This window comes from Miniopterus natalensis, chromosome 1 (assembly GCF_054644295.1).
Source record: "Miniopterus natalensis isolate mMinNat1 chromosome 1, mMinNat1.hap1, whole genome shotgun sequence".
Classification (NCBI taxonomy): domain Eukaryota; kingdom Metazoa; phylum Chordata; class Mammalia; order Chiroptera; family Miniopteridae; genus Miniopterus; species Miniopterus natalensis.
The window spans coordinates 39,441,665-39,457,385 of record NC_142081.1 but is presented as its reverse complement, the minus strand read 5'-3'; the positions used below and the strand labels follow the sequence as shown (position 1 = coordinate 39,457,385).

General features: G+C 37.7%; 1 protein-coding gene across 2 annotated transcripts in view; it reads left to right on the top strand.

The window, feature by feature from the left end:
• The window catches only part of MAP2K5 (mitogen-activated protein kinase kinase 5), a 239,645-nt gene that overhangs the window by 15,844 nt on the left and 208,080 nt on the right, over positions 1–15,721 (top strand). For both annotated transcript variants that reach the window (XM_016198069.2, XM_016198068.2), the window contains exon 3: positions 3,650–3,717. In XM_016198069.2, the coding sequence (XP_016053555.1) occupies positions 3,650–3,717 (68 nt within the window). The remainder of the gene's footprint in view (positions 1–3,649; positions 3,718–15,721) is intronic.

Genomic DNA, 15,721 nt, shown 5'->3' with positions numbered 1-15,721 from the left:
CATCGAGTGAGAGAGACACAACAAGTGGCCGCCTCTCACTCGCACCCCAACCGGGGCTGAGCCTGCAACAGAGGTATGTGCCCTTGGCTGGAATTGAATCCAGGACCCTTCAGTCTGCAGGTCATTGCTCTAACCACTGAGCAAAACCAGCTAGGGCCTTCATACTGTTTTTCATAGCAGCTGTACCAATTTGCATTCCTACCGGTAGCACACAAAGGTTCCCTTTTCTCTACATCTTCACCAATTCTTGTTATTTCTTGCCTTTTTGATGACAGCCCTTCTAACAGGTGTGAGGTCACATCTCATTGTGGTTTTGATTTGCATTCCTCTGATGCTGAGCATTTTTCATGTACCTGTTGTATGTCTTCTTTGGAATTCATTGTCTTTAGAGAGAAGTGTATTCTTACTTTAAACATCAAAGCCAATGGTTTGCTCTTAGGTTGCCCTCAGGGGTTAGGTTGCCTGGATTTTGAATTTTGGCTAGAATTTTCAGTCTTTTCATAAGTGTGATTACTTTCCCAACTCAGTCTCCTCTTTGACAAGAACTAGGAGTCTTCATTAAAACTACTGATCACAATTATTAGAGTGAATCAGACAGTCCCTCAAAGAGCAATCTGTAAAGAAAACCAATACGTACATGAAATGAGTTTTTTTAATTAATCCATAAGAACTATTAATCACTGTGTCCTGTAAGCCTGATTTTATCCTCAGACTTTATTAAAATGCCCCTTTCAACTTCTCAGAACTCTTTCTCTTGGTGTCAGACCCCTTATGGGACAGCACTCAACCCTTTACCACTAGGTTGGCTATTCTGGCCCTTTAGCTTCAGTTTTCTGTCCACTTACAGCAAAATACCCTTGTAGTGTTTCATAGCTACTTTTCATAGAACTGCTAGGTAAGAAATTATTCTGGTGGCTGACTCCCCTCACAGTTTTTTGCTGAAATTAATCCCTAAATATTTCAGAATTCTAGAATTCCAGAATCTTTTGTTTTAAGCAGCCTTGAAGATTCAAGCCTGGTTTTTAGAGCTCAGAGAACTCTCTGTTGTTATTCCTGATTTAGAGAGACTGTGATTTAAATGATTTTTCTGGAACCTGTGTCCTCTCTTTACAAATTATAAAACCATTTTTCACCTGTTTTACTAAACTCTAAGCACTTCCATCCCATGTGAACAGTACCTTTTGAGGTCTTGTGCATATTGAATGTGAATATAAGCAGTCCCTTTGTAACCACCATCTCTGTAGCTGGCTCTGGTGTAGAAATGAGATTTACAAAAAGCTACTTTGTTCAGGTTAGAAATATTACCAAGTTCAGGACTTTATCAAGAAACAAATCAGTTTAGCCCACATCTAAACAGAGAATTTGACTTGGCTTTAAAATAAACATGTGCTTTCATGTGTGGCAATATGCAACATTATATTCCTTTATACTATATTTCTGTTTTTCCCTTTGTTTCCTGCATTTGTAAGGAAACTTTTTGACTCAACTTTGAAAATAATAGTTTCTAGAACCTATGTGGAAACTTCTGTTTTCAAAACTAGAATGGCATTTCTCTGTCAGTTTGGCTCTATAGATTCTGTAACTTTAAAAAAAAATAAAGAAATATAAAGAACAGGAAAAAAAAAAGACAGAAAGTTAGATTATATATGTAACATTCCTAGGAATGTGCCACCTTTGTTACTGAAAGTGACCATTGTGTGCCTTTTATACTGAAAACAGGCAGCTCTTGATAACATAATGCCAATAGTGATTTTAGACATTACGTAGCTATGTAGATATTTAGTGTGACTTGATGATACTGATTTATATTGAGTTGGGGAACTCTTTGGGGGTGAACCAGGACCCAGGAACAAATGCTTTGGAGAGAAACACCCAGCAAGAGCTGTGGGCTTGATCATTGAGCAGGGCTGGCTCAAGTGCTGGTTTCCATCATGATGTCAGATTGCTACTGGCTACTGAGGAGAAAAAGGAAGTAGCATTTTGCTCTGAAATAGACTAATTGGGAGACAACACACGTCCCCTCATAGGGTTCTCAGAGCCTGGTCAGTGGACAGGGGGATATCTTCAGAGGGGAGGGCTTGTGGGCAAAGATCCTTGTGCTGAACTGAACTCACACTATTTTCAGTAAGAATCCCCAGAGCATGCTATGTAAGCCTACAAGGGATTCGTCTGTTTCTCCAGGCCTGGGATCCCTTTCTCTGCATCTGATCAAATCAGCAATTAGATACCCAAGAATGACCAAAATAAATAAATAACACCACTGATTGTTTAATAAACGAACCAGAGCTGAGACTCCAAATGAGAGCAGCCCCTTCCAAGTTGTCCCCTGGGAGGCTGTGTACTTTTTCCAGCAATGTTGCTGTTGCTAAAATGTTTTTAGCATTTTTCTTTCAGCTTCCAGTTAGAGTCTGCCACATAGACTGTTCTCTTGTTGACAGATCTTTATCTTTAGAAAGATGGAGTAGCTAACTAGATATTTAGAAATAGCCAAAAGTCATTCTGAGTTCTTCTTGGCAGGTAGTGTAGGTGAGTGGTCAGGGGCACAGTTTCATTTGGGTTAAAAATTAGATCTGATATTTTCACGCGGTCTATATTCTAGTTCTTAAAGCAATTTGTGAAGAGTTACTTCAAAACTATTTTGAATAAGGGACCCATAGTTGTTTCTGGATGTGGCTACTCTTATGATACAGTTAGTCAAATGTATACATTCTGGTTGTGTATTTTGTAAAGCCTTATTAATCTCTAGTTTCAAGATTATTTCAAAATACTGTGAATTGCCATGTGAAACTGGTCAGAGAGTTCCCAATACAAATGAAACTGTTCAGAAAGAGAAAGAGAGCTAGACAGGGTAGGATATGGAGAGAATTGTGTTAGAGTTGCTTTGTAAGTTAACCTTCAGCTAGGCTCCCAGTTTTTCTTGTGTACAAAGGGAATAGTAATAATAATAATAAAGTCGCAGTATCCACATTATAAGATCATTATGGGTTTTTTAGGAGGTACTTGCTGCATATGAAGCACAAATAGTGATGCCTTGTGTATGATGATGTTCAATAAGTGTTAGGCATTTTTATCATGCTATTGTGACATGATGGCTTCCTAGAAGAGAGGAAGAATGGAGAAATAGAGGGATAGGGTGCTGTGTGGCAAAGATAAAAAGTACTGATAGTAGAACAGGACTAGACTGTCTTTAGTTTTTAAAGTTCTCCAAACCAGACCTGTTTTAGTCATACTCCTAATTACATGTCACAAAAACCTTCTCTAGTGGCCTGGTGGAAAGAGCATTGGACTGGAAGCCAGGAGACCACTGCTCTCTTCTGGCTTCCTGTCCTTAGGCAAATCACTTAACCTTTCTGTGCTATAGTTGCCTCATCTGTCAATTGTGGATAATAATATGTGTCCTTTCTCTGGCACAGGGAATGAGCAATATTTTAATTTTCAGCTGTCCCTAAATTTTTTAGTTCTTTATGGAGATTCTGGCTGTATTCTGAACAAAAAACAAAACAACAAACCTCAACATCCCCCAAAATAGAGTTTTGAGAATTTGGATATCAGCTTCTAAAAACCAATTGTAATTGTTTCCAGCTGACATGGTTTTTGTACATTAAAAAACGCAAATCTTATCACTTGCATTATGTTGCTTTTTAAACAGATGAAGATGAAGATGGTGATCGAATTACAGTGAGAAGTGATGAAGAAATGAAGGCAATGCTGTCATATGTAAGTATATTACAAATGAGGACTGTCTTCAAAATGTTGCTATAATCGAGGATGCTGTTTCTTGGCAGAGTGAAGATATAAAAGTAAATCACAGTTGCCATAACATTTTTCTATATAGTATATAAGGTTTTCAGAGATTTCCTTATGTGAAAGTTAAGGGCAATCTTTCCAAAAGACACTTACTGATCATATCATGAACATTAAGAATAATGCATCTTAATGACTTTTGCATTAGGTATGGTGCAGACTAAATGGACTATCAATTTCCTGTATTTTTTATGCAGTACTTAAAGTAACGGCTCATTAAAAATGAACCCCTGGGCTCTAAAAAATTTTTCAAAATCTACTTTCAACTGGAGATCTCTTTCACCCTTCCAAACAGACCGTAGTTATAATGTAGCTGCAAGCTTAATACATATACACAATTTAAAGATGTGTTCTTCATTATTTTATACACCCCCATACACCCATCCCAAGATGAACTACTGCAGGGTTACTTACTGAATCAAACTGATTTGAATATATCCTGAAATGACTTTTGTGTTTTAGATTTCAGTGAAAATTTGCATTAATGTTTGTCACAGGACTGAAGTAAATAAACAAGAGAAAAGACTACATTTCTAGACCTTTAATACTAAGCTTGAAAAATTCAACTATGATGAAGAAACATAGCTTCCCTGAGCCCCGATTTGCGCTTTCCTTGTATTTTGTTTTATTTCCTCTTACTTGTTTTATTTTATTTTATCTGAGTTTGTCATGTGTTTATAAAACCTTCTCTAGTGGCCTGGTGGAAAGAGCATTGGACTGGAAGCCAGGAGACCACTGCTCTCTTCTGGCTTCCTGGCCTTAGGCAAATCACTTAACCTTTCTGTGCTATAGTTGCCTCATCTGTCAATTGTGGATAATACGTGTCCTTTCTCTGGCACAGGATCATTGTAATGATGAAATGGGGGAATAGCCGGGGAAAGCTCTTTGAAACTTAAAAGTTCCATACAAATGCAAAGTGGTATTATGATGGAAATGATAGAATCAGCGCCCTTGCTTTTCAGTGAGACTCTAATCTTAGCTAACAGTTAGGTTGTAGGTTTTTGATAGACTTCAGCTTCAACCCAAGGTATTGTTTCATTGTAATGAAAACTGTAAAATATCTGTATGGGTTTCCGCCAATAGTTTTAATTTAGGGTAGGAGGAAAGAGAACAAGAAGAATGGCATGATTAACAGAGCGTTGCATTCAGAGCTGCAGAGAGTAGGAAAAGTCAATTTCCCATTGACTTCCCATTAACTTACTTGAGAGTCCTTGTGCTTTGAGAATTTAGAGCAGGGCTCATCAGCACCTTGAAAGGCAGAGTAGGATGGTCTGCTGAAAGGTCTAGCACTAGTATTGATAGATTTCTAACTCTCCTGAGAATGTGACATGCTTATTTTTAGAAAACACACGTGCATAGATGGCTTCTAGTTTTTCCACATGCATCTCTTGCAGAGAGTACATTACTGACAGCAGTGTATTGCCATTATGTTTTTGACATATCCACACGCAAGGTGTGTTTTCAAAAATGTACTTTTGGGAAGACCTGACAAAGTGTGCCTTTTAAGAATGTTACTACATGTGATCATCATCATCATAATTTCTGTTTTTTAGGTGCCCAATCTATATACCAAATGCTTATGGTATTTAATTTTCATTGGTTTTAATAATCACTGTGAGGTGTAGATATTATCATTCCTATTTTTTAGATGAGGAATCTATGATTAACAGACATGCTGAAGGTCTTAGAGCTGGTATGAATGTGAGTATGGAATTTAAATTCAGTTTCTTCTCATGGCTCAGCTGGTTAGAGTGTCGTTCCAGTACGCCAAGGCTGCAGGTTCAATCCCCGGTCAGGGTGCATACAAGAATCAACCAATGAAAGCATAAATAAGAGGAACAACAAATTGGTGTTTAGTTCTCTCTCTCTCATCAATAAATAAAAAAATTAAAAAGTTCAGTTTCTTCTTATGCCAAAGCTCATGATGCTTTACTGTTTTACACTGTTTCTGTCCTATCCACCACCTTGCACATGAGTATTGTGATCTTTCTGTGTTATCACTGCTATTAAATTCTGAGTGATTTGTGTTCATATAATACCTTAGTTGAGATATCTATAGTTGAGATATTCCTAATGATTTGTGCTTATTTTCTCAAATGACGTGTTTGTGTTGTAGGAAAATATTAGAGTTATGTAATTGTCTTTAAACTTAAAAGCTCCTGAGATTTCTTGAGAGGCACTTTTTAGTCTGAAATCACCTAGCTCATTGATCGCCAAATATTTGGATTTCATGAACTAATCAATTTTTCTTTTCTTTCTTTTTTTAAGATTCATTTCAGAGAGGAAGGGAGAGGGAGAAATAGATAGAAACATCAGTGAGAGAGAGAGGCATTGATTGGCTGCCTCCTGCACGCCCCCTACCCAGTATCGAGCCCACAACCCGGGCATGTGCCATGACTGGGAATCTAACCACAATCTCCTGGTTCATGGGTCAGTGCTCAACCACTGAGTCATGCCGGCCGGGCTCAATTTTTCATTTTTAGGTTGGAGGACAGGCATAGGCACTGTGTTTAATTTTGCCCCCCACAAAATCTTAATACATAAACTAATAAAATTATCTACTCTTAACCATTATTTTATTAATAAAGAAAAAAGTGGGAGCTATTTAAAGATTAAAACATTGGGCAGTACATAATCTCAAAAGTAAAGATGACCATTGAAGTGAGTTAATTTAGTTGTTTTTTTGTTTATTCTCACTCAAGGATATTTTTCCATTGATTTTTAGAGAAGGTGGAAGGGGGAGGGTGGGGGGGAGATAGAGAGAGAGAGAAACATCTATGTGAGAGAGATGCAATTGGTTGCCTTGCTCATACTCCCTGACCGGGGAGGGGATCCAACCTGCAACTCAGGTACCTGCACTTGACTGAGAACAGAAGCTCAACCCTCTGGTCTTCGGGCTGACTCTCTAACCATTGAGCCATACCAGCCAGAGCTAGTTAATTTAGTTTTAATATAAAAACTCACTTAATTATTCTTTGTATTGATTTGCTATGGATGTTGAAAACTTTTTATGAATTGGTAGTGGTCCATGGATTGTGGTCAGGCTGATTAGGTCCAGATTTTCTCTTTCATTCACTTAAATATTTAGAGATGGGAACCTAAGCCCCCACCGCCACCAAATTTTAACTAAAGGTAGAGCTCCACTTACCTGATTCTGAGTGCTTAAGCAAAGTATTTTTAAATGAAAATATCCCTATGCCCTGTTGTGGTTTAGTTGGTTGGAGTGCTGTTCCGTACACCCAAAGGTGGTGGTTCGATTCCCGGTGAGGGCACATACCCAGGTTGTGGTTCAATCCCAGGTCTGGGTATGGGTTTCATGTGGAGGGCAACCGATTGATGTTTCTCTCTCATATTAATGTTTCTCTCTCTCTCCCTTCCCCTACTTCTTTCTCTAAATCAATAAAAAAAAAATTTTTTAAGAGAAACATGTTCCTAAGAGAGCTAAGTTTTAAGTCATTTAAAATCTAAATGGATTTTTCTCCTGTTTGTTGCACTAACCCCCTACTGTCACATATTCTTTGTTTATGTAGTCAAGCTCTGAGAAAACATTTAAACTGTAAAGAGTAAAGGAATCTCTTTTTCAAAAAGCACAAACAAGATTGGTTGACTCTCATTTTGATCTGCCTTGGTTCTCATGGTTGAAATTCCTTTGTGTTCCAGTTTTGCATTAAGAGAACCATAAGAGAATCTTGCAATAGATTTTGGTTGATAGTCCTCATTTGCCAACCTGTTATTAAAAACCTGCATTGGTCTTCATATTTTAGGTTCAGTTTGGCTCTCAAAAATTTTGATTCCAGGTTTTGTGTGGTGACATCAGGAAAATAGTGACAGATGACCATATATTTACTCTAAAAAAAATAAAAAGTCATTTTTCATGTGGCATTCAATAAATTTGCAGTCACCTTAGTATTTCTTTAATATAGGCAAAGCAAAACTAGAGACACTTTTATTATAAATCCTTTAATTATCCTTTCCTATTGATTACAAAGATTAAATGAATAAACAGCCTGAATCTCTGTCTAAAGTTTTAAAAAATTTTGCATTGTCTAAGTTGTAACCTGCAGACATACTTCTTAATTTCTTTTTTAATCCATTGGATACAAGCATTTTCTGGCTTTGGGCCAACAGAAGCCTAAGGTTTTTTGTGGTGGTTTGTTTTGTTTTGTTTATCAGTAATTTAAATGGATTTTTGTGTTATACCTGCAAATGTTGCCTTTTTAATTGAAACCTTATCAATTATTTAAATTGTTAGAAGCCTTAGGGTGTTGATTTTATGTGTGCCATAACAGTGGCATACAGTGGTTTTTGATACATGTGACATGTGGAATATCACGTTGTGTAAGGATTTGCCATGACAATAGGTTGTTGTGTGCTATTTAACTAATAACCAACATATTAAACCAAAGTGTTGTCACACATTAGTATCATTTTATGTAAGTTATTTAGAAGTTGTATTCATTTCTTCATTGGATATATTTTTAAGAGATAATGAGAAGAAAACAAAGCTATAATAAATTGTCTTTTAAGAAAATGTAAAGTAATTTGGTCTCCAAGGAGATATTTAATGTATTGAGAGAATTCAGCAGCCAAGTGTTATTACAATACCACAGTGATAGCTCTCTGTGTTTTGTTATGAGTTTGTGTTAATCAACAATCTGTTTTTATAGCGTAGTTTCTTGTAAGTTATGTCGTTAGAATATTCCACTTCTGGGATCATGGCTTTTTTCCCTGACACTATTGTGTCTTTTTAATTCCTCCATAACGTATTTTTTTAATTAGAATTTGAAATGCTTTATTAGGAAAAAAATACACCCAACCTACATATTCTGAAAACTGAATTCCTAATTATTGCTAATTATTTAAAGGACCCTGTTAAACATTCCCTTAATGTAGTTTACACTTTTTTGTTTCATTTTCCCTCTCATTTTCTAGAAAGATTGAAGATAGTGTGCTGCTTGTCTTCTTCCATCTTTTTGTATTTGTTGTCTCATGGTGCTGGCTGCATTTCCTTTCAGCATCAAACAACATTGCTGGGTCTTGTTTATTGATTCATCATAAGCTTTATCACTGATACCCAGCTATAGGAGGGGGTTATTTTAAAGTTATCCTCTGTTTTTGGTTGATCTTTCATTAAGAAATTCAGATATTTTATATTTGTTTCTGCTAAATCCTTGTCTGGTAAAGGATTTATTATACCTGGTTCCCTCGATACTGAGGTGCTTGTAGGAGTGCAGTACAGTAGTAACAAGAATAATTTTCTTCATTTTGCCCATTCTTTCTCTTTATACCATTTTCCCTCACATTGCCAGAAAAGTATGGGATGAATTTAACTGTAAAACCTCCCATTAAGGCCAGGCCCCTGTGTTTTAGCAGAGTGTAAGTATTCCCTGTGGTACACTTGACCATAGTGTACCTTGTTAGATGTGGTGTACCATGAGGGAAACTACTTTTTGACCTCTTATAGCACTTTGTAAATTGGGATATGATTAGCTTTATCCTACCTAGTATGCATAACTTGGAGATTGCCTCTAAAATCATAGTTACTCAAGGAGAGTTGGAAGAGAGGCTTAGAGGTCTCGTCCAACTGTTTCATTTTACAGAAAAGGAAACTGAGGCCAAGTGAGATCAGATTCAATTGGAGGTCACTTTGTTAATGAATGGAAGGTCTGGGTACAGATCCAGGCCCTTAGCTCCCAGTTTCTTCACTTCCAGTCTCTTCATTCCTGGTTTTAAGTGATGTTTTTGTTTTGGCATCTGTTAAAGTAATATTATGAATATTATTGAATATAAAAAAATACTCTGTGGGCTTTTAAAATTTTAGGGATTTTCTCCTTACCTTTAAGGCTGAGTTTTACACCAAAATGTCTTGCTAGTTAGGATTTGAACATTTAACAGCCTCAGGACCTTTGCTATTAGAAAGTTTCCCTCAAAGAGCGAAGAACTTGAAAGTTCATTTTCCACGTGGTGTTTTTAAACACTTCCCATATTAAGAGGGTCCTACTTCGAACTTACTTTATAAATGGAAAATCAGCTCAGTTGAAATCAGCTTAGTCTTCAACGAACAGTTAGTCCCCTAATTCAATGCAGTTCATCCAAACAGACTGATAATACAGTATATTCTCCTGGTAGGGTGGAGAAATGGTGAAAATAGTGAGAAAGTAAATGAAATAAATTGTTTTGGAAATTTTCCATTTTTTTCTCAAATAGTAACATGCTCTAAGCTGAAAGTAAAGTTTTTCTTTTGTTTTCTCATTCTAGTCAATGAATAAAGCATTTTTTAGCGGCAGATTATTTTAATTTCCTCTATTTTGTCTGGGACATTTGGATTCCCTTGAAATCATGATAAAAATATAGTAGCCCCTTATTTAGCCCCTGTCATGAAATATCTTGTGGCACCTGTGCTGGCAAGAAGCAGAAGCATACTCAAATTTATATCAAAATAAGGGTTTTATTATGCAGCTCATGGTGGCAAAGGAAAAAGTGACCACAAGCAGGCCTCAGCCAGGGTGGCATCTATTGTGTCATTAATGTGGCTGTGCTCCCAGTTCAGCTCCATCTCTGTAGAGGTTCTCAGGGTAGCCTGTAGGTTGATTCTTCTGGGGTCCTATGTCTCAATAGCTGACAGGAGGGGGCAGAACCATGTTGTACATCAATTAGCCCCTTGAGGGTTATGGCTAGGACCTTCTCTTCAAAGGAAATGAGGGACCTCTAGCACTAGGATTGCTGTGGGGCATAACCAAGGTATTAGGCCCTTGTTGGCATCTCCTAATGAACCTCTATGCTCTCGGCCAATTTTACTGGAAACAAGAAGTAGTTTCTACATATATCTGAAAGGTGAATGTAAATTTGCTACAATTCAGTAAATTAGAGAAATTCAGTAAATTGTGAACCCAGGAAATATTTCCAAAGGGGCATAAATTAAAATATAGTCAACATACAACATTATATTAGTTTCAGGTGTACAACATAGTGATTCGACATCTATGTATCTTACGATGTGATCACCATGATAAGTCTTGTAACCACCTGTCACATTATGAAGTTATTGTGACATTAGTGACTATATTTCCTGTGCAATACATAATATCCTGTGACTTATGTATTTTATAACTGGACATTTGTACCTCTTGAACCCCTTCACCCTTTCTCCAATTCCAACAGCCCCCTCCCTCTGGCAACCGTCAGACCAGTTTTTTCTCTGTATTTATGAGTCTGTTTCCGAACATTTTGTTGGTTTGTTTTTGTTGTGTGTTTTTTTTAGATTCCACGTATAAGTGAAACCACATGATATTTTGTCTTTGTCTGACTTATTTGTTTTAGCGTAATACCCTCTAGGTCCATCCGTGTTGTTGCAAATGGCAGGATTTTATTATTTTTTTATGGCCGAATAATATTCTATTGTATATATATACCCACTCATCTATTCATAGACACCTAGGTTGCTTCCATATATTGGCTTTTGTAAATAATGCTGTAATGAACATAGGGGTGCATATATCTTTCAAATTAAGTGTTTTTGTTTTCAGATAAATACCAGCAGTTGAATTGCTGGTTTGTTTGGTAGTTCTATTTTTAATTTTTTGAAGAACCTCCATACTGTTCTCCATAGCGGCTGCACCAATTTACAATCCCACTGACAGTGCGTGTGGGTTCCCTTTTCTCCGCATCCTCCCTGAGACTTGATTTATTTATTTTTTTAATAGGTGAGCAGTAAGCAGGATCTTTGTCAAAGCACTGCAGAACTGGCTAAATAAAGCAGCCTATTTGTAAGGGAACTTCCCATTTGGCCTGCTGTCTGCATGGCCTGATGGTCCTGTTTTATTTAAGTGGCAGGTTCCCTGAAGCTGCTATTTAAACTTCTACTTTAGAAGTGTAGCAGAATTGCTGCAGCCTAGAAGTAGGTGAAAGGTTAGTGTAGTCACTGCCTCAAGCCAACTGTGGTGATGACTCTGAAAGCTTCAGCTGAGAGGGTCCTACAAGTCTGGGACCATTGCTGAATACAAATTTAAACTTCTTTGCGAATGTGCATTACCTTAAACTGTCCAAGTTGAATTTCATCTGTTATTGGCTGCCCAAACCTCTATTTAGACCATCTGGAGCTCCCGAACATCCTTTATGGTTTTACTATCCAAAACAAATAGTGTCATCATTAGACTTGGCCAACATACTGTCTTTTTCATTTCCAAATCATTAATAAATACTTCTATCCAATAACATTAGCATATAAACAGGCCCCAGAGTTGTTCCCTGTCAACCTTTCACTGGAAAACTTTTCATTGTGTTTTTCTTTCTCACCTAATTCATCCATGACCACATGGAGCTCTTCAGCGTAGTCATTTAAGGAAGAACATCTGCACATTGTAGTTACCTCTGCAAGGGCAGTGAGGTGAGTGAGGAGTGGGGGTGGGGCAGGACCTGAAGCCAGGCAAGTCTTGCAGCTATTAATTTGGTATCTAGAATAGATTGGCTTCCTATGTTATTTTTGACCACTGGAGCATGTGTGTCCTTCCTAAGAGGTCAGCATCACATAGGGAAAGTCTCTTAGTGTAAAGTATAAAAAAGAATTGAAAGAAGGTATAATGGATGACACTTCTGAGTAGTGTAATTGAATTTGCAGTCATTTGACAGAGTTAAGGTTGTTGGGCTCTTCACTGGGAAAACTAATAAATTAACTATGGACTGCAAATAGCTGGTTAGTTTATTGATTATTGCTGTAATTACTGACTGAGCTACATATAATGGGGTATGCTTGCAGTATTGACAGAACAGGAATTTGAAATTTTTATCATCAGTAGGAAAAAACCAGCATGCTATTCCCTATAAATTGAAATACTGCACTAATTATGTTGTCTGTTAGAAGACATGCTAAGGAAAGATTTAGGAAACTGTTTTGTTATAAACATATAGAATAATAAATAACCCTTTTTTTTGGTATGTAAGATTTGTCACTGAGAAGTTAGAAGTATGACCAATGAGAGTAGTTACCATGCCTGTATTAGTTTTATCTGTTTCCTTCCTCTAAACATTTGGGGAGCACCTGTTGTGTGAAAGGCACAGTGGTAGGCATTGTATGGCAGTACCTACGTAGGGTTTGGGGGACACAGGCCTTTTTGCAAAGTTGTTCTTTTCCCAGAAAATTCACACAATGTGACATTTCACATAATTTCAGGAACTTAGGGATTTCCTAAGGCTATAAGCTATGGACCCCTGGTTAATACGTCTGCATTGAGAGAAAATACACAAGACATGGTCCCTGTCCTTGATGAACTTCCGGAAGAGAAACAGTGTTCCTTATAATACCCTTTTACTTATTTTATTATATATAGTACTGTAGCACTGTTGTACTGAGGGATAGAGAAGGGATACTGACTCAGCCTCCATAAACCAATTAGTTAAATTCTTCTACTTCTGTACTTGGTCTAAAAATGTCAGTAATCTTGTTTAGTGGTTTTTGTATCATTCTGTTGTTTTATAAACATTTTCTTCTATGTACTGTTGCTCAGAAGTGGGAGATTCATAGCATTGTGCCCTATTTCAAGTTTTTTAAGTATTTTATAAGAAGGTTTCCCATATACCAGCCCCTTTTATTTTGATCTTCCTAACACCTTTATGAGATGAACAAGGGAGGTATTTTTCCCATTTTTACAGCTGAGGCTACTGAGGCACAAATTGCCTGCCTTTCTCAATGTCACACAGTTAGTTAAGTGTAGAGCTGGGACCTGAGATCACTCACTCATTGATTTGTCCACTTATTCGTACAGCCAGTTTTTCATAAGTAAATATTTATGGGATCGCAACTATCTGGCCAAGTCCTATGCTAGGTGGTGGAGGTACATTGAACATACAGTTTATTTCTTCAAGGAACTCATGTCCAGCCAGGGAGATTAACAGAAAAGGAAACAGCGTTCAGTGTGGGAGGATAAGAAAAACTCATAACCACCAGGCAGAGTGATAAATGCTATTAAAAGTTTAAGTGTTAGGTGCTGTGAGCACAGAGAAGGGGCACCTGATCTAGCTTTGGGGACAGAGACACCTTCCTGAAGAGGGTGCTGTCTAGGTGGAGTAAGCGAAGACAGGGGGACTGGGAAGGGTGTTTGGGGCAGAGAAAGGAGTATGTTTAAAGGCTAAGGTGAAAGGATGCCTGGGCCATTCTGGAGGAGCTACCGTGACTCAGTGTGGTCTGGGCAGTTTGGAAGGGAGTATGTGAGATGAGGTTGGGGAGGGAGGTGGGCTAGATCGCAGAGGGCCCTAGCTTGAGGGACTTGAGAGGTAGGGAATATGCAGAGTTAACAAGACTGGTGATTGACTGAGTGTGGGGAAGAAGGAAAGAGAGATGCTCTGGATTACTTTCAGATATCTGGTTTGGAAAAGTAGGTCATTGTGATGTCATTTACTGAGATAGTGAACCCAGGTGACAGAAGACAGGTCTAGGGCATGAGGGAGGCGTGGGAGAGGTAGGGACCTGTTGAATTTGAGGAGCCTGTGGACAACCAGTTGGTTATGTTCCGAATCTTAGGAGAGAAATCTGGGCTGGAAATAAAGATTTGTGATTCATCAGCTCCTAATTAGTCTCAATGACTCCTCTGGTAATTGAAACCTTTGAAGTGGCTGAAGTTAACTCAAGGAGAGTATAAAATAAGAAGAGAAGGTTGATGAAAAACCATGGGGAACTGCATCATTTAAAGGAGGGGTGGGGAAAGAACCACTTATAGGAAACTGAGTGGGGTAGTTAGGGAGGCAGGAAAACCAGAGAGGGTCACTGAAGGAGGGAGAGGCCCCTCATCAGCACAGGAATCTGCATTGCACCATGCTGCCTTGTGCATCCCCAGCCCCTGAACAGATCAGGTGACCTGGCCTAACCCACACAGGGTATGAGTGAGGAAGCCAAGCTCTCTACCAGCTCAGCAGTCCCCCAGTAGCCTGCTTTATCTAGTTACATGTTTTGTGTATGAGAAATAGGAGATAACCTACCTTTTGGCTCTTAAATAGTAAACATACATTTTATGTTCTGAGTGCATGGACTAGAAGGAAAGAAGTATTTTTCTTGATTCACTGGTAAACCCTTTGTTTTGTCTGTGAAATATAGGGGTGATGATACTCACAGAATAGGCTAGAGCTGTGACAAATTAAATGAATGAATGTAAATATGTAGTACTGAGGCTAATATAGTAGGTATTCGATGAGCGATAGTCGTTTCTCTGTGTTGTGTGTTGCTCTCTCTTTGCCTTTCTCTTCTCTCTCTCTCTTAAGAGAGAACTATGCCTTGTAAAATTAAACTGCTGTTTTAGAATTCAAGTTTTCATATGGCAGATTTCCATGAAGATTTCCATGTAATTATTGATTGAATTGTGCTGTTAGAATTAGAATTAGGTTTATAACAAATAGGAACACTGTTTGATAAACTTGCAAACAAAACAAAGCCAAAATTGTACTTGCTATCCCCTTGTTGAATCTGGCCCTCTGTTTGAAATTAATTAGATTTTTGGATAACTATGCTAAACTTTGTCACATCCTTATTAAAATTGTTTAAGGATTTTGAAGAACATCTCAGAGGGACTCTCAAACTAATCTGAGTCTGGTACTGGAGATTCCATTAGCAATCACAAACCTGATTAATCTTTTACTCAGTTAGCTTATTGATTATTGCTGCAATTACTGCATGTAACGGATTCTTCAAGGGATACCAGCAGAAAACATTTTATAAGGTTGAGCACAACATTTTGTACTTTTTATACATAACTACTTCTGTATTTTTAAATGCTAGAACACTTCTACTCAGAAAGTGCTGTGCTTAATATTGTTACAGTATTAGGCGGTTCACTTTTTAATTTCTCAACTACTATTAATGCGTTACAGTTTACAAAGTGCCTTCACTAATTCTATTGCTGCAGTTTAATTTCGAGCCTCACACTAACCA